Source organism: Chelmon rostratus, chromosome 5 (assembly GCF_017976325.1).
Source record: "Chelmon rostratus isolate fCheRos1 chromosome 5, fCheRos1.pri, whole genome shotgun sequence".
NCBI lineage: Eukaryota > Metazoa > Chordata > Actinopteri > Chaetodontiformes > Chaetodontidae > Chelmon > Chelmon rostratus.
In genome coordinates, this window is record NC_055662.1 from 9,103,663 (window position 1) to 9,129,601 (window position 25,939).

Below are 25,939 nucleotides of genomic sequence, written 5' to 3' on the forward strand. Positions count from 1 at the left end.
GAAAGGGATGAACGACATGCTGACAGAGCGGACTGTCCAAACGACGCTCAGACAACTTCTCCGCTTGGAAGGAATTTTAAAAATGTCCTGTTTGTTGCAGTGGCCACCACACACGTCTCACGCTTTTTACAGCCCGAAATAATGGCCGAGACAAAAGGGCCACGCCGCCCCGACAAAGAGGCGACTGTTAAAAAAAAAGTTTAACGTCCTCATTCAGTCACACATCGTTCTCTCACACTGACAATGAAACGGGCGGTCGGGGTCAAACAAAGTGTCAGCTGTTTGTCTCAGAAAAATCAGATTACAAAGGATTACAAAGATCACTAATTGTTTGCAGTAGTCTTTAATATGACACATTTTCTGTTGTCGCTGAACTTTAAAGTCATCCTTATATATCTTCTTTACCCCCCTTGGTCAAAACTGCTAAGTTATCAAAGCACTGAAAAAGGCTCGAGGCCACACATCATGTTAAATTCTGTCAACTAAGTTCCTACAGGCAAAACAAAGGGACAGAAGCTTTCGTCTTTACCTCAGGCCGGCCTGGAATAAAGCGAGTTGAGGCATGTTCCTTCTCTAACTAGAGGGCAAAGATCATTCAAACACACCAGAGTGTGCAGAGACCAGCTAAGACACATCAAGTGTCTTTTTATGAACATAAGAAAAGGCGCATGGATTATAGGCTATCAGCTGATAAGGTTAGGTTAGGCCTCAGAAAAGGCATTCAGAACGTCTGTGGTGTTAAAGCAAGTTCAGGCAGAGCTGATTCACAAACACCAGCAACACGTCTACCGTTTTTTCTAGCTGTGCAAGAAAACTGAAGGTTGCTGGTTTGAAACTGAAAAAAAAACCTGTCCCGAGGAGGTGAAGGAAAAAGAAAAAGAGATAACTCGTCTGCAGTTCACCAACAAATGAAATAAGAGCTCTCATCCCAGGTGTGAGTGGAAATTGGTTTTGGCCACAGCAGCAGCAGGAAGTGAGGAAGGCGATGTTGGTCATCAGCTTTGTTGATTTGCAGGAACTGGGCTACATTTAATTAAAAACCATTTAAAGCCACTAGGATACATGCAACTGTTGTTCAAACAGTATCAAATCTACTGTGTTTTTAAATCTGGTCATTAAAAATAGCTTTACATAACATGGATTTCTAAAAAAGTGTTACTTTTCAGACTAATTTCTTCCCAGTTTTTATCCAGGTGTCCTTTGGCCTGCAAATCACTACAATCATGCTAACTGGGTTGGTTTGGCAGTTCGGCCGTATAAGATACAACAACAACTACTGACCACATTTCTGATGTGAGGAACCCTCACAATTTAGTCGAACCCCTGGCCCCTGACTTTCCATGCATTTTCCTAAAGGATCATATTCCGGACAAAGTTGACATCTCTATCAAAATCCAAATCTTTTTTTTTTTGTTTCTTGAAAATACTTAGGAATCTTTCATGTTGTGTCTGAATTCAAACCTACTTTCTTCCTCCTGTCCTGTTACTTCTTGGAGCATCCAAACTTTCCACGTAAAATTTAGCTCTCAAAAATTCCCTCAATGATCTAGAAATGTCACGTAAACGTGTCTATGCACGCTACTTTTTGTTAACGATCTCCCAATGCTGTGAAATTAGAGCTGACACCAGAGCAGTCAGCGGTGTTAGGATTCTCCTGTTACTGCTCACTATAGGGTGAACTATTACACAGGGAATAGCGAATGAGTAAATGGGAAAACAAGTCTCCATGCTCCATCTCTCTTGAATAAATAAAGCTTTTTGTTTGGAAATCTGAACTGTTGAGCACCTCTGACTGTGCAAGGAGGGGTGGGAAATGCAAATCGTGCCACTGTGATCTGTTTAAGTCAATACTCTCAACCTGTGAGACGCTGTTGACACAAAGTCAGGCAAGGAGACATGAAGTCACATTTACATGGCAATCATGAATAAACACAAATCTCATCTACGGCTTCAAATAACAGCCAGGAAGTGAAAGCGATCGATCCCCTCCTCGACTATCCAGCAGTCTTTATTTTTCCTCCCTTTCTTATTAGTCAGGCGGGGAGCCAGGATTTGTGCGGTGGAGTAATCCCAGCATCCTGTGGGGTCGGGCAGAGTGGGAGCGGGCTTCGTTTTCTGCTGAGGGAGGCAGCAGCGTTCAGGTAACGAGGGGAAATGAAGTCATCGACAGGTCGAGTCTGGCTTCCAACATGTTACCCCGAGGCGAGCATCCATCTCGGACTGTCATCGTCAGCTTCATCTCAGGGGCCGCGATTCCACCGGGCTCCTTGCAGTAAAAGGTTAACAGTGCAGCGTAATGAGCAGAGACACAAAGATAATCATACTGCACTCGCAAAGCTCCCTCTGACAGACTCGGGCACAGTCAGCCGCTCAGCTTTAAATCTCGCACAATTTTACACTTCGTCTTTTCCTGTCATGGATTTGGATATATGTGCCAATCAAAAGTGGGCCAGATCTGATTATCTAGTCACTTCAGGAGGAGGAGGGGTGATTTCCATGTAAATGAGCGTCCGTTTTTGTACTCGCCAGAAACAGCGATTTGATCGATTTTGAAACGTTTGATTGACTGGTGACTGTAGACTTCATTAGAAGTAGAAATAGTGCAAACACCCAATAAAAGAGGGCTTAAGCTCTCAGTTATACACACTGCTACAGACTCGCAGACTGAACATCAATTAGCAGCTGTTGTCAGCTTTAGAACAGGTGCGGCATCACCACTTTGATGTGTGAGGTTATAAAGACAGCTACAGTAACAAAGGCTGATGTCTGGGTGTCAAGGAAATGATTTAATGTGTCAAGAGCAGCAATCTGAACAACCACAGCAAATATGTTTAGCATCCTGTTTAGTGTTGAAAATATCAGTTCATTAATCTGTTAGTTACTCAACAGAAAATTACTCGACAACAATTTTGGGGACTGTTCCTCTCAGGTTCACGCGGGACACAAACAGCGGCCTTCTGGGTGAACGTTGGACTCATCCAGCCAGCCCGCCTTCCTCCGACTTTCTTGCTCTTTATACTACGTCACCTGACTTCCTCCTTTGCTCCCGTCATAATCACTATGGCTGCTAGAGGTCACTGCCTGACAGTAAATGTAAATATGGGTCGTAATAACCTGCTTGCACAGACGACCTGTTTTTCTGGTGAAGACGGGCTAGTCATATAACATCATCAATATTAGACGTTTAATGACAGCGTTTTGTTTTGTTTTGTTTTGTATTTTTACATCGTAAACTGTGATTGAGGTGGAGTTAGCGGTGAAGCAATGCAGCAAGATGCAAAATGCTGAAACTAGACGCATCAGTAACATGTAAATATTGGAAACACTTGTCTTAACTGCCAAATGGATTTGGAAGGCACTGACAAACCATCTATTCTGTCCTTTAGATATGAGAACCTGTTGCAATTTTGACAATCGATTGTTGTGTCGAGTTGTTTAAGTCTAAATTGGATTTTAGGAAATTGTGTAAATCAATGAAAGGAAGCAAAAATCGACAGATAAATCCATTACAAAAATAATCAATAATCAATGCAGCCCTGAACCTTTGCAGCTGTGACTTCCTATGTCAAAGAGCTTTAAGGGTGAAGCCATCAAGAGTGTTATTCTGTCCACTCCCTGAACCTCTTAACACTTCACTCCGCCTGCAGTCTCTTTGGTTTTGCTTCACCTGCTTCATCAATAAGACAGACACAATGGAAAATGTGGTTGACCAAAGATTGACTTCCTAGTAGGAAAAAAAAACCTCCTGTGGGAGGAGGAGGATTAGGGTCGCACCGATCATGAATCACTGCAATTGGCGGCAGATGATGACTCTCGCCCGAAAGCAGAGGGTGGAGGAAGACGAGGGCAAACGTGATGCAGAGCGTATATCCGCCTCCACCAGAACTCTGTCCTTCCACGTCTTGTCGGCATGGATCCTGCCAGCGCTGCTAGCTGCTAGTTTGTGGGTGGTGTTTGAAGCGTCATGGGGAAGTCCATGTGAAATCAGAGCACAGTTAAATCAGTGCTGGTTCTCACCCTGCAGCTCAGGCCTCCCAAAGGGCCACAAAGAGCTGATTTTGGGGTAGGGAGGGGTTGGAACATGATTATGGAATTCAAAACAGAGGCAGCTGACATGACAGAGAGAAATTCTGCTGTACATTCAGGCTCTTTTAGTGCTGCTTCACTGAAGCAGGCTGATTTGCCGCCTAGCTAAAGACCACAATTCACCCCCACCACCTGCATTTTACAAATGCTTTTAAGGGATAGAGTGCACGATTGTACTGCCATTTATTTTCTGAATCATGAATAAAAGAAAAAAACAATTTGAGACTTTCTTCATAAAATTCAAAACTCACAATCTGAAGCATAAATACCTTCATTTCTGTGGAAAATGATTTAAAACCGAATCAGAATCTGAAGCCAACAGGCCAGATAACACAGTACAAAGACTCAAAGTACCCTGTGTGAACTTCAAAGTCTTTCTGGTATGAATGTTGAGGGTTACTGTCAGGTTTTATGCACACATGCATGAAGCTGAATTCACATGTTAGAGTGACGTTAATGCAGCTTTCAGTTATTTTTTACTTTTATTTTGCAGAGGAACAACGGGCCTGATCGGAATATCTCCTCTTCCAGAAGGTAAGAACAACCTGTATAAACTTTGTGCATTCATTCGCTTGTGAGGTTCAAATTTTCGACAACTTTTAATTTTCATGGTGCTTCTTAACAAATACACAAGAGACTGATTTTGTGGCCTTGCAGAATGTTGGAGCTTTTATAAGAAATAGGTCTGCAACTCAAGAGAATCAGCAAATATCTCCAAAATGTGAAAATCTCCCTTGTGTGCTCTCATTCTTCATAGCTGTAGAATTGCTTCAGTCCCTTCTTACAGACAAAAGAATACATTTTTTAAGCCGTTGTCCCAGAAGATGTTCTTCTTCCTCCTGTATTCAGGACAGAAAACAGGAGGGAAACCCAGGGATAAAGCTGAAAATATGAGCCCTGTGGATAGCGGGTGTGTGATCTGCAGCGTGTGTGAACACGGCCGTCTGAGCCGACGGGGACAAAGACTTGGCTCAGTTTAAGGCTTCTCTGTATAAACACTTGTAGCTCCGAGAGCCTGCAGGCACAGACAGAAGGAAAAGTAGAGCAAGAAAGACAAACCAGGGCTCGGGGGCCGCATGCTGGTATTTACAGATAAGAGGCAAACTGGCTTGAATGGCGAGCCGGGAATCAAACACTCTGAATGAAGAGAGAAGACAAAAGGCCGACGACCTCCCAGACCTTCGGCGATGAAACTGTCAAAGCCACCACCGGATGGGCTGCGGGGCCGGGGGGGTCAGGGGTGGGGGGGTGGTTGATGAGAAAGGGGAGCAGCTACCTTGTTTGTTTGCCCATTAGCCCAGCAACTGGGTGTTTGCCAAAGGTTGCAACACTTCACTCCGGTCCTCCACAGCTCTGCATGTCTGCAGAGAGCTGGTGGGGGAAAAAAGGCTTAGTTCCAGTCGAGCAAGCATGGCGAGCACTCATTTAGCCCCGGCAGCACTGCTGAGGCGTGGGACAGTCGTGTCAAATAGGCGGCCTCTGTGGGGTCGTTAAATGAAAGATGAAAAAAATAATATCCAAAACCCTGATTAATGCTTTTAATCATATAAAGCCTCCTTGCACCTCCTAACTCCCTCTTTATCTCTTTATCTCTAGATACATCTTTCTTTATCCAAGGCAACATGAGCACTGTCAGGGTAAAATAGCCTCTTCAATCATTTCAGTGTAGCACAGCAGGCGTCCAAACACAGAGGGCCCGGGCAAAAAACAAAACTGAACCTGGCTCAACTTGCTCAACTGCAATGGCCAATCAAATACGTGTGAGTGGACACATTTCTACTCTATAGTAAGTCTTCACAGGCTGGCAAATGAGCTGTGAAATCCTGCCTCATAGTATTATGGTTTTTGCATCTAATAAGCCTTCAAACTAATGGATGTATTTCTCAAACTGGACTTCCTGGATCAGACTTCTTCTCACCTCGGTAGCAACATGTCCGCACCAACAAAGCCCAAAGCCTGTTAGATTTTTTTTTTCCCATCAGTCCATGGCCTTGCACACATCCACCATTCAGCCTTCAGTTTTGTGCAGCTCCCCCGTCTCTCCACCCTTCTCCAGGTACCAGCTTCTCACAGCCTCAGATGACACAACACCATCTTCCTGGCCTCATTACCCGTAAACCCAATCCGGCGACCCTCTCCCTCCTACATGGCTTCATCAGTGACCGTAACTACATGCTGCTCTCACATCATTAACCTGACACATTGTGGAGTGGTCCTTGCATATTGGCATTTAACAGACGCAGATCTGTGGGCCTTCATTTAAAACACAGCACACACCAAAGGTTACAACATCTACAATCACTCACACACAGTTCTGATCGAGGCAGATGACTTAATGTTTCATTTCTTTCTGAAGGAGGAGTTTTAAGATGTTTAGAATTATAACCTGTAGATAACTGAGTAAGTCTCAAGGTGCCTTGAAACTTTAATGCTTTTATTCAATCCAAACTAACCTCAGTGATGGACATGAAAATAAAACAACACTCTTTCTATACTGCACTTCATGAGTTTCTCCCTCGAGCAAAACAAATGGGAAACTGCTGCTCCGGCTCAAAAGTACAGAAGATTTCAAGATGCAGTTTAGCTTTAAAAGCATCTTGAAAAGAGCAGCTAGTGTAGGCACTTCACAGCCTCAGGCCACTTAATAATTCAGATGTGGTAGAGCCACGAATGGCAAGTCCTCAAACGATCTATTTCTGTGTGTCCTGGTCCACCGTGCTTCTGAACAGCCCCTATTCTCCTGATAGCAGTGCGGCCCGCGCTCACTTCATTATGTAGGGAACTTCACACATCACAGCAGCAGGGAAAACCTCTCAAAGGGATAAACAGGGAGGAACAGGGTGTGCTTGGTTTGGAGCAGGAGTTAATTTGGAGAAATCGGGACTCAGAATCTAACAAATAAAACTACTCAATACGCCTGAGTGTGGGGGAAAAAAAAAAGTCTGCCGCCCAAAGCAAGCCTTGGTGACTCGCTGAAGATGCAGCACGGCATGCCCCACGCTGAACTTCATCGTGTGCTTGAAGTTGTTTTCTGATGTCATGTTAATGCTGAGCAGCAAACACAAACAGTCAAAAGTTTAAACGGCATGAATTTGAAGGCGTGACAGATAATGCATCAACGGCAATCAATCGATCAATCATCAACAATACCGATATAATTTAAGACAAATGTTCGTAACATCACATAAAAATGCACTACTTCCTCCTGTCTGCTAAAAATGACAGTGCTGCGCTGTTTCAAAAAATTACTGAGACTTGTTAAAAAATAAAACTAAAGATTTGTGAGGTGTGAGATTCATATCTGAAGTAGGAACCAATGGGCTTCGAGCTGAGAGCCACAGACAGGAAGTCAGACAGTGTTGAGAGATGGACTAACACGTTGTCGGTTCTGATCTTCTCATGAGTCTTGTTGATCAGGAAACTATAGAATAACACCAGCCTTCGCCCTTTAAACAAGATACAATTCTATTACTCATCAGCACTAAGAAAATGGCCAATAATACTATAAACTTCTTGTAACAAGAGAACGTAAAGAACTCATTCAATTGTGGCCTGAGCAGGTAAATATTCACATTTTGAAGTTCTTTGAAGTTCAAACCTGCTTGTTCTGAGGCACTGAGTCAGAAGCACTGCACTTTTCACCCAGCTTAGTTTGCTGTTGACGTTGCCTCCCTCCCCCCCGTCAGGTGACCCCACCTGTCCAGAATTTCTTATCAGGCTGAAAGAAGAAAATGCTGACACAGACTCCCTGTCTCATCTGACTGAGGTGAAGTGGGCTCCCTCCCTCCTGCTTTTATTTTGTCCCAGGCTGTCATCCCTCACATGATGTTTTTTCTTAACCCCTCTTTTTGTTGTGCCTCCTTTGCCCTTCAGTGTTTTTTGTCTTCCAGTTAGAGTATTTTGGTGTTTATTTCCTCTCGGCTCACCCCTGCAGCCTTGAAGTGTGCCTGCAGTGCATGTCTCAAACCTCTGGGGGGGACATGAGGTCCGATATGGCTTTTTCCCCAGATCACATGAAGGGTTTAGAGCCCTGCGGGGGATAGCGGCGGCGGGAACACCAGTCAGCGGCGACCTGGTCATCACAGAGGAATTATCACTACAGCTAGAGCGTTAATCCACCGAGGGGCCTTGGAGAAGGCAGTTTCCACTAATATACATATTCTGTCCAACAGCAGTCAGATCCTATTAGTGCTTTTAATATCATACTTCACTGCTGAACCCCAATAGGCACAATGTCCATGGATATGAATACCCGTGCTGAGGATATTACCCCTCCCCCTCGGAAGTCAGAGAGTCTCTTTTAGAAGAGCTCAATGTATTTGCCTTCACTGTACTTTTAACTTCCGTGTGAGCTGATTCATTTTTTCAGTAAGCGTCATCAGACTCAAGTTGTGAAGTGTGTCAGGCGGCAGCGGCAATCAGACACTGCTGAGATTGTTTTTCTGACCGTGACTAGAAGCGTTCTGCAAAACCGTTTTCCTGAGAGATCAACTTGGTGCATGGCAATCATGCCGAAGCTACAGTCCAGGCGCTGAAAATCACATGTGGAGGTTTATTTAAGAATGGGGACACTATGATGAAAAGTGATCAGGGCTACTCAAATTAATAAGGGGATATTATAATAATAGTAAAGATATCAAGATAAAATGTGATTTAATAAGTCATCAACTGCTTTGCTGAATTTTCTTTACTTTCACACTTTCAAAAGGTGTTATTTTGTAGCCGTGGTTATTAAGAAAGACAAAACAAAATACTTGTTTCTGATTGGCTGGTAGGTAAAACTATTTATCAGGACACCTCATATAGAGCTTTAGTCAATTATTTAACCATTGTTCTCCATCAGTGCTCCAGGTATGCTAATGCTGTTAACTACAGCAACAGGACTGAGGCCTCACACTACGTTAATAGTTAATTCTCACTAATGAAACTTAACTAATCAGCCATCACGGCGAGTGTTCTTGGGGTTGTTTTTTAATTGATAGGAGGGTGTCGAGAGCGGAAAGCAAACATGGAAAGAGAGAGTGGGAGATGGGGGATGACATGACCAGCATCTTAAACCCCGAAGCCACCGTGACTGCGCTTGGCTATTACACTTGACATTAACACTGCAGTGAGACATGATTTTTTTGGGATGGGAGTGGTATTAGTTCAGTGTCTACTTCAGACTGTTAAAGTGCACAGTAACTGGGAGCAATTTACAGGTTTTATCATGTGGCAGTTGTCTTACATGCTGCAGTCATTTCAGCAATTGGAAATGATGTACGATTGTTTGCTTGACAAAAAAAAACTGGCCTTCACATAAAGGCCAAACACTCACCACACTACGACCCTGAGACACTTCAGAGGGATTACAGCGCTTCAAAGAGACAAAAATCAGTGTTTTTCCTCAGTGCACAGCAGTAAATTTCATCACCTTTTATGCTGCATCATATTGTAAACATGTGCAGTGATGTGTGCATAATTGGAATTGTGGTCATGAGCTAAAAAATTAACCATTTAGGTCATATTATCTGGGTTTCCATCTCAAAGCATCACACATTTTCAGTGAATTTCAAGAAAATTAGCAATGGCAAATGAACAGCAGGTGCAAATCTATAGCCAGAAAAACCATTACAGAAGAGGGCACAACAAGATGATATCATTCAAAGAGTGCCAGTCGAATGTCAAACAGTGAAAAAAAGGGTTAGGGTTATTTTGCTGATTTTGCCTTTTCTAATGCGATACGTCAAAATTCACATAAAAAACGGCAATTGAGTGGAATCCAAAAGCGCTTCTCTAAAAAAAAATGCTATGTGTTAAGTGCTTTGAGACTTTTACAAATGCAGAACTGGTCATCAGCACTGAAACTGAATCAGGAGTAAAAAAGAAGACAAGGAGTAATGAGCTGGGACCAGTCAGAACAGGAAGAAAATTAAAGCCTCTCCAACACATGCAGCAGTTACTGTCCATCTAATCACCCTGAATGACACATTTGGCACCAACAAATTAGCTCACATTGTAATGAGTGAAGTCTGGAGAGCCGGTGTGATCAAGGGCTTTGGTCTGGTACTGGCACATTAAACCACAGACACCTCAGAGCCTCGGCTCTGCTCAGGATGAAGATTTGTGAAATCCCAGCCCTGTCCTGGAGTTCCCATCTGGAACTCCATCCTGATGGCGCTATTCCTGAGGTGCCCTATATTTTGATTCCTACAGAAACGGCAACTTGCAATGCCAGGAATTCAAGCCTTGAGGGGCAGGTGATATATTTGGACATGGCGCTGCATGTTGCAGAGCCCCGCGGTCCTTCACTGCGGGCTATAATATGCTGTATTTCATCAGCATGTCAGGCCTGGTGGCACACTGCACCGCTGCAGTAAGTCTGGAGTTTTTTGAATCTGTCAGTATGCATGTAGAACACGTTACCCACAATCCCCTTAGCTTCATGCAGTACAGCAGCTGGGTAAAAACAATGGGCGGCATGCATGAGGAGGATGCAGAAACATCTACTCACCTACTTCAGCACATGTTTGACATGTTGGTACTTTCTACTTTTCTATCTCTACGTTCTGGAGGACATTCTGCATCAATCTGATAGCTGATAACTTAACAGGTTTTCGATTTTACAAAAGCATGACATATAAAGCACTGCCGACTTTTCTTCTATAAAAAAGCCACATTTTAGTTTGATGACAACAGTGCATTTCAGACCTCATCTAGAGAGTTTTACAGCCCTCACACACTGAGGTGACCATCAGCCATCATTGGGCCAGTTTACTCAACATTTCTAGCAGCAAAATTCAGAGATGAGACCATGCCTGCTTCTCTAACACCTGCTCTCCAAGTGAAGAATCCAAGCACTTCTTTCTCCACTGGCAGCCATGTTTTAGTACATGGTGTAAGCTGACGAGGCTGGGATGTTAAGGATAGCCTGAGGGTGATGTCACTTCAGCCCTCTGTTTATATATGTGTAACATCAGCCAAACGCCACCTCCCCTGGCCGCTGCTACTTGTCAGTAGGAGTAGAACCTGTGAGAGGGTCTGATCAATCCAAACCGCTTCAGCCGTGGGAACTGGGCTCTTCTCTGTGGGAAAATGTGAGGTGTTTGTATCTTTCTGCTTGTAATCCGTCTCACACATTGTACCGCATGTAAAAACTGCTTCGATCAATATGGACTTTTGAACACCAGAACAGACTGATTTTTCCATGAATTCTAAAACTGACAAGCAAAACCCATCTACTGATGCAGAAACAAATATCCATTAAAACCCATACTGATGAAATTCATGGGTGATCAGCAGCTTTTTAAGAGAATACAAACATTTGATTGAGTTTTTATCTCCGTGCAGTCGTGCTCCGGGCCTCCATAGAACAGCATGAAAAGCAAACACTCTATGAATATTAAGAAAGTCCACCAAACTGTCTGTAGTGTTGCTCTGTTTTAGGATGCCACAACACCTGGTTAATTGCCTGAACGTTTAAAGACCTGGCTGTTGGACGATCAGATTTTTGGCATATCAGAATTTTTGTATTTTGACTGGCTGCCTCAGAGTTTGAGCAGTTGCCTGGTTGGATCTCCCATATGGCTGCTGTCGAAAGATCTATTACAAACGTCCTCGCCTTAGTATCATTCTAGTACAGTGTCTACGTTTGTGTATGCATCTGCAGTCTTGACAGAGACCGTGCTGTGATATAAATAAACTCAACTTCGCTGCAAACCAGACAGACCATACTGTCCACATCTTCCGAGCCATCTGTGAGTCCATATTTCTTTACATTAACGTGACGCAATCGTCTTACTCAGAGAAACCAGGTTACACACGTAATCGGAGAACGTGTTTACATGCACTGCTGTGACCTGGTTCCTGTAAATCTGCATATACATACAGCAAGTCAGTAATCAGCTTTTCTTTTGAGAGCATGGCTTAGTGATTTTAGCTGTATTAGAGATGGAAGACCTGTGTCGGCCTTGACTAAACCCGTTCCAGTGTCACTTTCTGTGTCTGAAGTCTTTGTCGTGGACATGTAAATATAAAAAGCCAATTAGGTAACGGTTTACTCGTACAAATGGCCAAGAAAGCAGCGTTCTCCAGGACTCTATCTGAGGATATCAAGTTCCTCTAATCCTCTACGCCGATTACATAAACCAGGGTTTTCTTCTACACGATGTTTAAGAGAACAGCTTACTGGAGAAACTGTGACCTGGTTCATGAAGTGCATGTAAACTCGCTGCCTGGGCAAAACTGATCGGAGGGTCCTTGTCCAAGGTTCCTACACACTACAGAAAAGTGTGCAGCTGCATGAAAGAGTAGTTTGGTTATTTTCAGGTCTGGAAACACTGTTTCACTGGCCCAACATGAACCGGTGGTTCTAAATGCCTGTCATCTCACATATTTAACTGTGCCTTTATGCCTTTTTTAATTCAGCTCTCTAAAATGATCAGAATGATCTTTGTTGGTGGATTGACAGAGTTATTAGACGCATAAATCAAGCTGAACGCCAAGTCTAATTAAATAAAGGATGAAATGAAGGTCTGGAAAAACAAGAAAGAAGAAACTGATCATGCGCAAGAAGGCTGTTTTGCTCTTATGATTATTTTCACCGCAGACCAAAACCACACAGAGAGGCCTGGGGGCTTCTACAGAGACCTGCACTTTAATCTGTGTCAGTCCTCATTCTCCATTTGTTCCTCTCTGCCCACCACTCCAGGTGTTGGGGTGGGGGGCTCTTCACTTTGAACTCCAGAAGGGCCTTTTCCCGACTGTGTTCAAACATGCTGGGACGTCCCACCTGTCTCCCTGCCCTCTCCTTTTTCCCACAAACCCCCTCCTTTCCCTGCTCCTCTAGCACCACTCCTCCTCTCCTGCTTCCCTCCCGAAACACAGACTGAACCTTCTCTGTCTTTACATCCTTGCTCCAACAATTATCCCACTTCAAAGCCGGGGGAAAAGTAACACGGAGAGGCAGGATGTGTTCTTGTGCATTTACAGGATTGAAGGTAGCTGTAGGTATGTTACTGCTCACTCGTTTTAAGCTTTACTATAATTACAGCAGGAACGAAGCAGGAGATCGTCATTATTCAGCCTGGGAACCACAACTCTACCACCGAGAACCATGTTTAAGGCTTTTTAAGAGAGATTACCAGTTGTTGCAAGACACAAGTGGTGTTTTTCTAAAGTGCACAGCACAAAATTTCATTCCTTCTCACTTGGGTTTGGCTGATAAAAGGAGACAGGAGATACCTTACAGCTGAATCACCTTAAAGTGCAACCTGTGCTGGTGCTCAGTGTCTAAAACTGCTCTGTGTTTCGTCTTTTATCCTCCTTAGGGTGAAAAATCTTCAGAAACAGCATTCAGACCATCACTGGATACAAAGACCCTCCACTTACTGTGAGCAATATGTAAACTGCAGCAGTGAGATGGGAAACACACACACACACACACACACACACACACACATATATATATATACATTATCTCTCTCTGAAATGTTTTATAGCTTACATTTATATTGAAAGTTTGACGGTGGTTAAGGCTTGGCCTCCTGCACAGAGGAACAAGGTGGCTTCTCATCTGTGCACGCCCCAAGCCAAACATGACGACAACTTTAAAGATCAAAATAAGTTGCAAGCCAGGATGTGAGGATCCTGCAGCAGGGTTTAAAGAGTATAAAACAAAAGCACATCTCACAGCAAAAACCCTGAATGTTCGCCAATGCCCAGCAGAGCCGCTGGAATAAAGCTCATCACAAACTTCCATCTAACTTTGAAAAGAGCCTAACCTTTAATCGGCAGAGCAGCGGGAGTCGGCTGCTCTTCTTTCAGCAGCCGGGCCCGCCACCAAGCCGCATCATGCTCTCTCATCGCCATTATCATCCACAAAGTCAGGATGAGGCATGCATTATAGATGAGACACATCTTCTCGGCTACATCACAGACAACAGAGGATGTGCAGCAGTCCCTACTGATAATAAACACACCTTTTACCGCCTATCTCTGCACGTACACACACTTAACGGCTTCAATCGTCAGTCATACTAACCTGGTAATGTCCCCTGTGAATAATACATGAGCAAATACCCATTAGACTTTACAAACGGACACAAGATCCTAGTTCTGAGAGCAAACCAGTGATACTAGAGCGATAAAATAGGAAAAGAAAGAGTAGGTGCACCTACCGCATGCAGCGATCCCTCGTAGTTACAAGCTCCTATGATGACAGACAGATACAGGAGGGGAAAGACAGAAAGAAATCATTAGCATTAGAGTCCAGTCATGATCACACCTTTGATATTGATATATCATAAAGCTTTTTGTCGAGGATTATGTAAATCTGTGATTAGAATTCCGTCAGACGCTCAGGTCAGACAGAAGATCAGCCTCATGGAAATGAGGAATCAATTTCATTCAAACTCTGGGATGTGACTTCCTGTAAGCCCTTCGTGAGTGTCGAGTGTGTCAGACTCTGACAGTGGTCAATACATCTCTGCAACAACGAAACATGTCCGTTGAATAAACAGATTCTGAATCTCAGAAGGAGACTAATCCAGGAGCAAATATTCAAAATCTCCCTGACTTGAAGCCGTGAAATCACTGCACTTTAAAAGGTCTCACGTTCCTGGAATTCAGATGTCACTACTACAGCGGATCAGAAATGCAAATGTCCAGTGAAAATGTTGTAAAAGTTTGATTTAGTTGGAGTAGTTCAACTGAAACACATTCCTTCACCAGGAAGCCCTCCCTCTTTTTTCACCTGTAGACTAACAACAGGAACATGTTGCAGCTGGACAATCCTGATCTCTACTCTCTAGTCTCTACTCACTGAATGATCGATAAAATCCGTCCAAACAATCAGGTGCGTTTGCAGCATGTGAGCTGAAAGGCCTCCACTAAGCCGATTCACCTTACTCTCCTCTCAGCCTACAGGTTCGGTGTGAATGCACTTTGCACTAACATTTTGGGATCCCATTCGCCAATTGCTTTGTTGTTGGCAAATCTCATTTGTTTTGTTTTCTTAAACTGGACGAAATAATATAACGCATGCATGAGTTCACTTAGTTTACAGAGCCAGGACATGCAGGAATGCTCATAATAATAATAATAATATTTTAAAATTTCAAAACGACCTGCGTGATATAATAGACACTGTTTTATGTGCCTAATTTCGGTGCAAGCTTTCCAGGACATCTCCCGCTCAGCCTGTCAAGCTCAGCTCGACATGGCCATATTACACTTGGCTCAACATGCATTAACATCAGCTGAGTCCAGACACAGCTGAGTCTGACACTGTAGCAGAAGAGTCTGAGACGTGCTAAAATGTCCACCACAGTATTGACCTCTCACCTGGCCGAGAAGCAGATACAGTATGACAGAGATCAGGTTGTGTCACTTGACAAGAAGACCGAATGGACATCTGCGTATGGAGGAGCCGCCAGATGCCAGGGCTGCTGTGTCACACGTCATGCAGGCATGCCATCTAAAATCACACGCTGGGGCTGTATTATTATTAGTATTACTATCAGTATTGTTTGGTTCTGCATATAAAAGCAAAGCCAGCGTAATACCACCTCTGTTTAAAGAGGGCTATTGTCAATCCCTACCTTAACCTGCTTTTGAACTTCTAAACATGCACCCACCCTCTGAGTTCTCCACCCATTCAAGCAGCAATCGTCTGATTGAACGGGTCGCATCTGTTGACTTTCATTTTTACTGGAATGCCAGGGCCGGCTCAGATGCCCCGCCATCATCGCAGTTTAGCCTAAATCCATCCATAACATCAGAGAGGCTTCGCGCGTAACCCAAAACACTCCACATACGCTGAGGCTGAAGACAGAAGAGTCAGCTCCATACACTTCACGTGAGCCAAGTGGCTGAGTATACATGCGCGCAGGTAAATCTGAGGGGTTACCGGATCAGGTTCAACAATGTGTTTAATTTACCAGAACTAATTCCCCCTTTAGTTACACAAACACAGTCAACACTGCCATCAAAAAGCTAAAGCTGCACAGCAGTGTCTGGCTAACAAAAGTCTCAGAGGCCTTTGCTAACTGTCAGTAAATACCGACGTGCTGCGAAAACAGGTCTTCCTCACTGCTTAAGATGGCCAACGCCACCACCCAACAAGACGAAAAAGCAGCATGCTAATCACGACTCAGCTAACAATGAGAAAAGCCAGTTGGCACAAATATGCAGGCAGATGTCGCCGCAAAATTAATCTAAACCCACTAAGACTACTTCATTTCATAATAAGGACGCGCACGCACGCACAACACATACAAGAGTCAATCCTACCTACACGTACGCACACACTAGCACTGCCCGCTAATGCTAAAACTAGCTAGCACTATTTGGATAACTAAAGCCTCTGAAACCAGGTGAGTGAGTCAGCGCTTGGAAAAAAAGAGGCTTTGCTAAAAGGTACCCGACTTTACCATCAAAGGATGTCGGCACGTGTTCAAAGAAACCAATCCCCACAAGGCTGTTCACCTATCAACGTTAGCTAGCATTCTGCTAATGCTAGCAGAGGCAAATGTTCTCACAAAAACACCGGTTGGCCTAATTTATCCACAAACACCAACAGTGATTGACTGATTTCATAATAAAGGCACATGAACTCTATCTTTAATCTAAGTGCTGTCTTGAGGAGAAAAATAATGCCTGTGGTTCCTTCACACCTGATCGTGAACAGTTAGCATTGAGGCTTCTGGAAATGTAACAGTCAGTAAATATGCAGCCTTCAGGCTGAAATGGCAGGGTGCTGATGATTATCTCTGCTCAATGCGAAGGCTAAATGTGAAGAAAACATGGAAAGACGGACGGACGGACACGAGCCTCAGCCCGGGCCTGAGGCCTGAGCATCACGAAACCAGAAATCTGAGACGCCTCAGGGGAGAGTACAACGAGAGGTAAACATTTACCATAATGGTCTACGTCCACGAAACAAGAGCGGGGGCCTGCGGTTCAATTCTGTTCATGCTGCTGCCTCATGCACTTGTCTCTTCATGTCTCCGTATGGGAGAAAGAGCGCGCTGCAGAATAGAGTTTAATCAGTTTGTGGCAGACACACAGAAGAGGTTTCACTCTGCAGTTCTGCTGCTAAAGAAAACCGTTCTCAGAAAACAACTGAGAAAACAGCTCAGATTGCAGACGGTTATCAGCTCGAACACTCTGTTTGGTGTTCGTTAGCACATCAAAGATGAGCGTGTGTCATTTTATCTCACTATTATAAGAGTGGCTTTGAATTCGGTGTAAGCCAGGTGGCACGTTTTCAGGTAATCATTTTGAGGCAATTTTCTGTACATAAGCTACCGTGGTTAAAGAGTACAAATTTTAATTCAACACACATATTTTGAACAGCTACTGTGGAGCTACTCTGAAGGAGGCCAGAGGCTCTGTTGCAGTTTCAAGCTTTCAGTTTTACTTTAAAACCACCAGCAGTAAGTAAGACCGCAAGCTCGAAACTGCAACAATGCCTCTGTCCTTTTTTAAAGTCTTTTAAAGTCTTCTCTTGTTCCTTCATGTTTTGGATATGACACAGTTTCAGGGGAGGAAAGAACTTGCAGAAAAGTAGAAATTCGGAATGGAGGTTTGGTATATGGTGGAAGATACAGAGGATTACAGAAACCTGAGATAAGACATCAAGTTTTAAAACCCATTTTCGCAAGATGAATCATAATTAAAAGAATTTGGAGATATCAGACACTGTTTTCAAGCCTTAAATGACTCATCAGCTCGGGACGCTCATGAAAGAAAAAGGCATCAAAGAACATCATAAAAATGGGAAAACACATGGGCCTATCTACAGTCTACCACTAATTCCATTCCAAGAAATCGGATAATGAAGTTGTGATGAGAATATCTCAAAACGGCGCAATTTTAAATCATCGTCATCCTGCAAGATGACACGCCACATGAAGTTATGAGTGACCACGTCAATGCTCAGCTCCCGTAGACAAACAGAACAGAAAACTTGCACTTTTGGCAAACCCAAAACCTGAACCACTTCTCTACAATCGCTCATAAATGCTGCCTTCATGTCACACAAACATTCATTTGATGGGATTTTTAAATGAGTGACCTCCACCACGAGGATCTTTGCTTCAATTACATATAATCAAGCGTTTAACTTGTGATGCGGGGAAAGCACCAGCTGTCCTCAAGATAACCACATTCATCCTCTTGTTGTTTTTGTATCTCAGCAAACACTGATTTGGTGATTTGCAGGTGAAAGCACCTAAAACTGGGCGAAACTTTGTTGAAAAGTGAAACCTTTTAATGGTTGTTTCAGTCATTATATTTGAAATCGCACGTTGTCCTACCTTACAATGAAATATAGTCATTTTAAATGCTGTTGTCAAAACAGTTTTATGTGTACTAGACATTTAAATTCCCTATTTTAATCGAAATTTAAGTGGAAGTCTTGACATCTTTGGACCTGCAGATCACCAAATCAATGCTTCACAGAATGGAAGAGCACTGGAACTTTAAAGTGGACCCATGCTGGCATGAGTTCAGTTACTTGCCTCAAAAATAGAGTATCTAGGCTGTCATCATCAACCGATACCAACCTCCTATGTGAGTGAAACTATAGTTTGTTTTAGTTCGGAATAATAATTCTGCAGATGCTCACAGGCACGTTCAGACTGAAGGAATCTGGATTGAAAAAGGAGCAGAGAGGCAAGATCGACTTGACTCCAGTGTTTTGTCCGGAGAGCCCTCTCTTCATCAAATCATCCAGCCAATCCACCGAGCGCAGCTTAATGTCGATAACATTTCAACTTTTATGACGATCCTGCCCCGCTTGCCAGCGCCAGCGTGCTCTCCTCTCAGTGGAAAGAGGCAAAGGGGTATCTCACTTTATAAAAGTTTGAGTCTTATTGAAGCAAGCGCTGCCAAGCAGATTGGATGCATGCCGAGACAAGGAGAGGATGCTAATGATTTTGGTGGGAAAAAAGAAAAGTCTGGAGCCAAATTCTGCTGCTGCATGCAAGTAGTGATGCAGCCTGGTTCCTCCCAGCAGGTCGCGGGCTGTGATATTAACAAGCCCCAAGTTTGATACGAGGAGTGATGCGAAACCTCGAATGGGTCAGTTGAGTGTAACAGCTGTGCAGACCTGCTTTACATTCCGCTGCTGACAGTCTTATGCATTATAACTCATCTGATGGGAATACTGTAGCTGTGCATGTGCAGTTCTTTTAGATGCGGAGATACAGATACAGAGTTATGAATATTTAAATGGCACAGAGGCCACGAGCGGGATCGGATTCAGAGGCGTGTGAGCAGATAATAAAGAAAGTGAAAGGCTTACTTCAGGTGCTGCTTTTCTCCTCAGATTACTTAATAGTTTTTTGAAAGCAGCTGTGAGCATCTGGAGAAATATCGTCCATGAAGCAGATTACAGTCTCACAGTCTCTACGACATCATTTTGGTTGATAATGACAGCATGAATCTGTATTTTTGAGGAAGCTTCCTTAAATTATTCCTTACTTATTTCTCAAACTGGCTTTACAGTTTGTCTCACTGGTGTCTCACTAAGAAATGATTTGGTGATTTGAAGATCAAGAGATATGAAGATTTCTTTGGGCTACATCTAGGATACATGCCATTGTTGTTTCAGCACTGATCGATATCAAGCAGGTTGTAACTCCATATTGAAATATAACCACTAAAATTCAGTTTAAACAAAATATGGAACCTTTAAAACTTTTCAACCTCTGTATTTAGATGGCTTTTCACCTGCAAATCACTTAACCCGTGCTCCCAGGGGATGGAAACACAACTACAGGACAAATGTGGCTGATCTGAATATGGGTGCTGCTTGCTCAGCATCACAGTTAAATCTCCACTCGACGATGGCAGGAAATCCTATGAAATGATGTTTGTGTGGTAAGAAAGAGCTCACTTTAAATTCAGTACTTTTAAACTCTGCAAATCCTGAAGTTAGAATCACTGTCATCGGGAAACAACAACCTGCTCACAAAGGGTCCTGGCCCTCTCCGGGGATCCTAGAGGGGGTCCCTGGACGTCCTTGGCAACTTGAGGAATAAATTACACTAGTGTTGCCTGGATCAGTGGAAATGGAAAAAAACGACAATTGTGGCCACAACTTTCACTCCCCTGCTGGCTGTCCATGTGCAGCCTGGACAGACTAAAGGCAAAAGCAGCCAATCTGGAACTAAGTCGGATCAAATTAGGGGTCTGTGGCTCTAATGTGAGTGTGCATGGTGGTCCCTGATAACCTATGACCCACTTAACAACTGGAAAGGTGAGAGACCAAGAATACCAACCATGTATCCCACGGGGGACGGTGAGGATCCCGGCCAGAGCGACAACAAACATCCACCATCCACCCATGGTCGCAGCCAAAAAGCGTATTAAATCCAAGTCCAGTCGGAGGAGACGCGCGTTGTGTTTGTGTTTGTCTCTCTAGATCAAATGACGGCAGTTCTCACCGTGCATTATTAATGCCCGGGCGAACAAGAAAGCAACCAGGAGAGATCCAGGACTCTTTAAAAGGAGCGGGAGCGGGAGCGGAGAGGCGGCGCGCACCGGGTCCGACTCCTGAGCGCTGCGCTCCGGGCTGGAATGCGGCGCAGTCCCGAAACCTGGACAAGTGTCCACCTCCTCCTTCTCCGCCTGCTCACTGCTCTGCCGGCCGGACGGCCGCAAAACTCTGCCAAAAAATAGAAAAAAAGAAGACCACCAGATGCAAGGTGATTTGTGCTCTCCCCAGCAGCAGAAGCAGCAGCCGGGACGCGTTTAAAAGCCGAGACGCATGACGACGCGAGCCGGAGAAGCGGTCAGACTTTCCGCGCTCCTGCAGCGAGCGTTGCGCGGTGTTTGAAGTCACTTCTTGCGGTGCGGCGGTCTTCTTGTGCTCCCCGAGCCCCCCCACTCCCTCTTCTTCTTCGTCTTCTTCTCTTTCTTGTTCGTCCTCCCCTCCTCTCTCCAGGAGGACGTCCCACCTCTCCGCTGCCGCTGCCCCCCCTCCACCTCCACCACCCACCTCGCTCATAATCTCACGTTCAGGGGACTCTGCTCCTCGGGGATTAAAACATGACGGGAGGATTCGAGTGTAAAACCATCACAGGGATTCATCATTTTAATCATTTTACATCTGAAAATCTGAGGGTTTCCAAAAATAATAATATGTCTGATGATTGCCACAGTTTCACTTCTGCGTACTTTAGCACAATTACATCACCTGTGGCGTCTGATATTCCCTTTTATAACGTGTGAAGCTTTCGGGACCTCTGGTCTACTAATTTTTCTAACTTTTTATGGTGTGTTTATAGTGACCTTAACTCACTTGTGGTGTTTTTATCCCCTGTAAAATCATTATTAGTCTCCTCCAGAAGGGAATTTATGGTGCCTTTATCTCACCTATTGCCATTTTAGCCACAATAATGTGCTTTATTATATTCTTGTTCCATTCCTACATGTGTATCTAAATGACTGATGAGCTTAGGATGGTGCTATTGCACTTTATGTGTCATATATTATTGAAAATGATTAGGCAGCGGTACCAGATCAGGGGTTGGGACCCTTCCAGATGTAAGTAAAGGCTCTCAGGATCATTACCAGGATTGAAAAAAACAAAGTTCTTCACACATGCAGTTACTTCTTTTTTTGTTGTATAATATCAGGCAGTTTGATTTCTCTGGGCCGCTGAAATGCTGTCGACTCCTCAGCTCATCGACATGAGCAACTCGACAGATTTTTGGATGGTATTTTTATTTCATGAAGTATCAGTGTCTGTGAAGAATTCCTCTTCCAGTAGTGGTTTCTGTAGACGTGTATACAAGTTTGAAAGTGAACAGGTTAGGAAGAAACTGATGAAGAATTTAACTTTAATAGTGACACATGAGCCTATTTTTGTTATAGAATTTGTCATTAAATCATTACACTTGTGGTATTTGAACTTTTCCATGTGGTTGATGTGCTCAATTTTGAGTTTTTTTCTACTTTCTTACTTTGAGTTTCTACTAACTTCAACATAGTTTTATTCCCTTTGCAGCATTATCACACCTCCCGTGGCATCTTAAGGTTACTTTATTGTACGTCTCAATATTTGTATCAGCAATGGTTACCACTGTCAACATGTTTTCATGAAAAATTGTGCTGCATGCATTGTGAGTAAGTATTCTTGTGTTACTCACAGGTGTATGTCATTTTTTACAATGGTGTCACTATAATAATCCCCGCAGGTCTTTGTAGAGCTTTTCCACTGAACTTGTTGTATATTCATAGCACTTTACCTTCGTAAAGTATTACAGTATAATTTGTGGTGGACTTATTTATCATCTATCGTGGCAGCAGGGTTTTCAGTGCCGCTGATGTCTGTATTATATCCCTCTGAAGAGTAGAGTCGGATGTCTGCAGCTCTCTGTCTGTGAGTGTAATGTTTAATCAGAGGGAGTGTGGGACTGAGATTCCTCAGTGTCACATGGCAGTAACCTGATCTCCACTCAGCCCTTTTGTCCTCTGCCAAAAAGGGATCAGAATCAGTTTTGCCTTTGAACAAGCTTTCTTTCTTCTGCTTTAATGCTGCTGCTGCTGCCGCTGCTGTCTGCACCCCGCAGCTATTTATAACAAGGACCCAGTGACGCAGTGGAAGATTCAAAAATTTGGGTAAACCTTGACCTGACAACATGACCAGAAATCAGTCAGAATAATATTTTCTATATTCGGAACTTTTTAACCGTCATCATTTTGACACTTCACGTGGAGCCTGCTCTTAATTAAACTCAGACAGACTTCATTCTCACGTTGGGGTCAGATTTAATAAGGAGGGCAAACTGAGGTAAGGTGGGTTCACCCTCGCAGAGCTCTGGTTATGACCACAGAGACATTTTCATGCTAATGAGAAAAAGATAAATGACACAAGGTAGATATTGTTTTGAAGTTATTCATGGTTGGTTCAAGGGCTCATCAACCAGACGGACGAGACTTCTGCACTGTTTTCCTATTTTTATCATTCACTGTGATTTTTAATTAGTGTGATTGAAAGTTGTGCTGAATGAGATTATGGATGTTTGTGTTTCTCAGACGCTGTTAACCTCGGGAAAGATGTGCAATGAGGGGAAGGGAGCATTTGAAAATAACGTCTTCATTTATAAAACCCTCCATGATCACAGTGATGTTCGCATTTCATCTATTTATGTATTGAAATTAACAAGCAACTTTCAGTATTGATTGATCAACCGATAATTTGTTTGATTATCGACTGGCATCTTTAAATGTCTGGTTTTGTCGGACGACAGTCCAAATCCCAAAAGCGTTCATGTTACAATGATACAAGACAAAGAGAAGCAGCAAATCCTCTCGCTGGAGAATGTTTTCAACATTTCACCTTGCAAAATGGCTTAAGTGATTAATTGATTATCAGAAGGCTGCCAACTAAGTTTACTTTAGTGTCAGTCAATCAATCAATTAATCAACTAATAGCTTTCAGAGGCAGAGACCAGAAACCATTGATTAAAATCTTGGTGACTGAACATGATGTGACATTTTATTGCAATTTTCTCCACAGAGGTCAAAGTTCAAATGTGTCAGATACATTTCGGGCTCCCAGCTGTGTCCTAATGACTCATGGCAAACATGCTGCAGGTTTCTTTGTATGGAGTGAAATCAAGTGATTTCTGATTGCTTCAATGCTGCAAACCCTCTTAAGACCACCAGCAGGTACAATACAAGTCAAGTCACTTGTCCAAAACCACTAATCACAAATTCGCCTCAAAGGGTTTTACAATAGCCAATGTCCAGTGTCTATCTTCAAACCCTTTATTCAAACAACTCCCCCACCCCCTCAGGAAGGGCGACAAGAGAGGTCAAGATGTGCAAGGAGCAGAGAGAAATAACAAGAGTAAAAAAAAAAAAAATCAGAAAGAGAGGTTCAGAGACAGACGGCAAACATATATGAGGAACACAGGCCCATAAGAGTCAAAACGGCAGCACAACAAACAACTTTTATGAAGCTCCTGCTTGTTAACAGGAAACTCGTTGAAGGCAATTTCATCATTTTTACTATTTTCTCCGCTGCCAAGTCCTGTCACATTAGCTGCTGCAACAGCCTGATTTCCCCACAGGGACCAATAAAAGTTCCAGCTTATCTCAGTCTTACAGTGAATATCAACCCGCACGGCAATAGAGGATGGGTGTGTGAGTGGCTGCACTAATTCAACACACACTCTCAGTTTGAGACAGACTCGCTGTGGTTTGGGATTACCTTCTTAAAGACATGCTGCATGTTGTCAGCAGGTCATACTAAGATCTGAGGCAGCGTGGGACTGCAGTGAGTGCAGAGATGATGCTTTTGGGGGGGTTTGGAAGAGCAAATCCTCCGCAACAAGTTGGGCAGACAGTTACAAGAATATCAAGGTAATATAAACCAAAAGACAGGTTCGATTCACTGGTTTAACTTCAGGTTTCTAATCCTAAACATGAATCAATAAAGATTCCACATAGTTCAGGAAAACAGCTGCAGAAACTTTAACTCAAGGACTAAAATCAATGAAAAAGTGACCTAAATTTTCAGCAACTTTTAAGGCCTCTGAGAAGTCTACCACCAGGAGCCACTGCACATGCACATATACTGCAATGAAGGTCACAAGATGGTTTATATATTATGAATGAGTACAGCAAGTGTTGGTGTCCCCACATGCCTTTATGAATTATTGAGTGGAATATTCTGAGTGGGGAAAAAAATCTAACAACTCCTTTGGTGACAATGTTCATATTTCCAATTAATTCAGTGGCAACAGGTTGCAGGAGGCCCTCAATGCAGTTCTACCAGGGGTCAGCAGCAGCACAGGCTATATCAATACTGCCTCCTGGTGTTTAGATGGCAATACTACACCAGGGTTATACCAATAGCTGTATGTGGACACATTTTCAGTCATTACTAAACCATGGCCATTAGCCTGCAGTGGCAACAGCCTCCACTCTTCTGGTTTCAGGTTTTCCGCCAGATTTTAGAACCTGGTTAAAGGAATTTGCTCCCATTCAGACACAAGAGCATCAGTGCGGTCCAGCACTGATGTTGGGTGATAAGGTCTGGCTCACAGCTGCTGTTCCAGTTCATCCCAAAGGTGTTGGGTGGGGTTGAGTTTGCGCTCTGTGCACCTAACAGGGAAAACCATTTCTTTATGGAGCTGGCTTTGTGCACAGAGGCATCACCATGTTGAAACAGGAAAGGGACAAACACAAACTGCTGACACAAAGTTGGAAGCAGACTATCGTCTAAAATATAATTTCATGATGAAACAATAACATTTCCCTTCATTGGAATATAAGATCCCACACCAGGAAAAAAAAGTGTTTTTTAGACAAGGGTGTCCAAAATAGATGTGGTGAACCAACATTTTTATTAAGGCTGAACATAAGAACTGTTGTCCATTCAGTATGATCTCCAGGTTCGGACACCTGATGAGTTCATAGAGAGGTCCTTCTATTTTCAGTTTGGCCTCCTCATTGGCTTGATGATTTTACAAGAAACCACTTTTCTTTTTAGACCCCTCAACATTTTCCCTTAATATTCAAGTACATTTGCGAGTGATAAATCTTGAGAATGATATTCAATCAAAGTATACATATATTCAGATTTTACAGTGTATTTGCAGGTTTTAGCAAGTGAAATTAAAAATTGGTCAAAATGAAGATATATTTGGCTTAACGTGGGGTACTTGGGACTATAAAAGAAAAGAGTTCTTCAAAATCAAGAGGTCAAACTGTGCTTAGTAAATGAAAACATGACCAAACTTGCTTTGCATGAGGATAAAAAGCTGAATTTGAAATATTCTATAAGCAGTAATTCAGATAAAACACACTGAAACCTTTCTCTGGCCTCCAGATGTCCTGTAAAACAATAACAGTA

At 43.3% G+C, this 25,939-nt stretch overlaps 1 protein-coding gene across 1 annotated transcript in view; it reads right to left on the minus strand.

The window, feature by feature from the left end:
* The window catches only part of fras1 (Fraser extracellular matrix complex subunit 1), a 226,243-nt gene extending 205,810 nt beyond the window's left edge, over positions 1-20,433 (minus strand). Inside the window, exons 1-2 of the mRNA XM_041936965.1 lie at positions 20,352-20,433; positions 14,244-14,275 (exon numbers count right to left, since the gene is read on the minus strand). Of these exons, the coding sequence (XP_041792899.1) occupies positions 14,244-14,275; positions 20,352-20,418 (99 nt within the window). The 5' untranslated portion in view covers positions 20,419-20,433. The remainder of the gene's footprint in view (positions 1-14,243; positions 14,276-20,351) is intronic.
* Between the last annotated feature and the right edge of the window lie 5,506 nt (positions 20,434-25,939).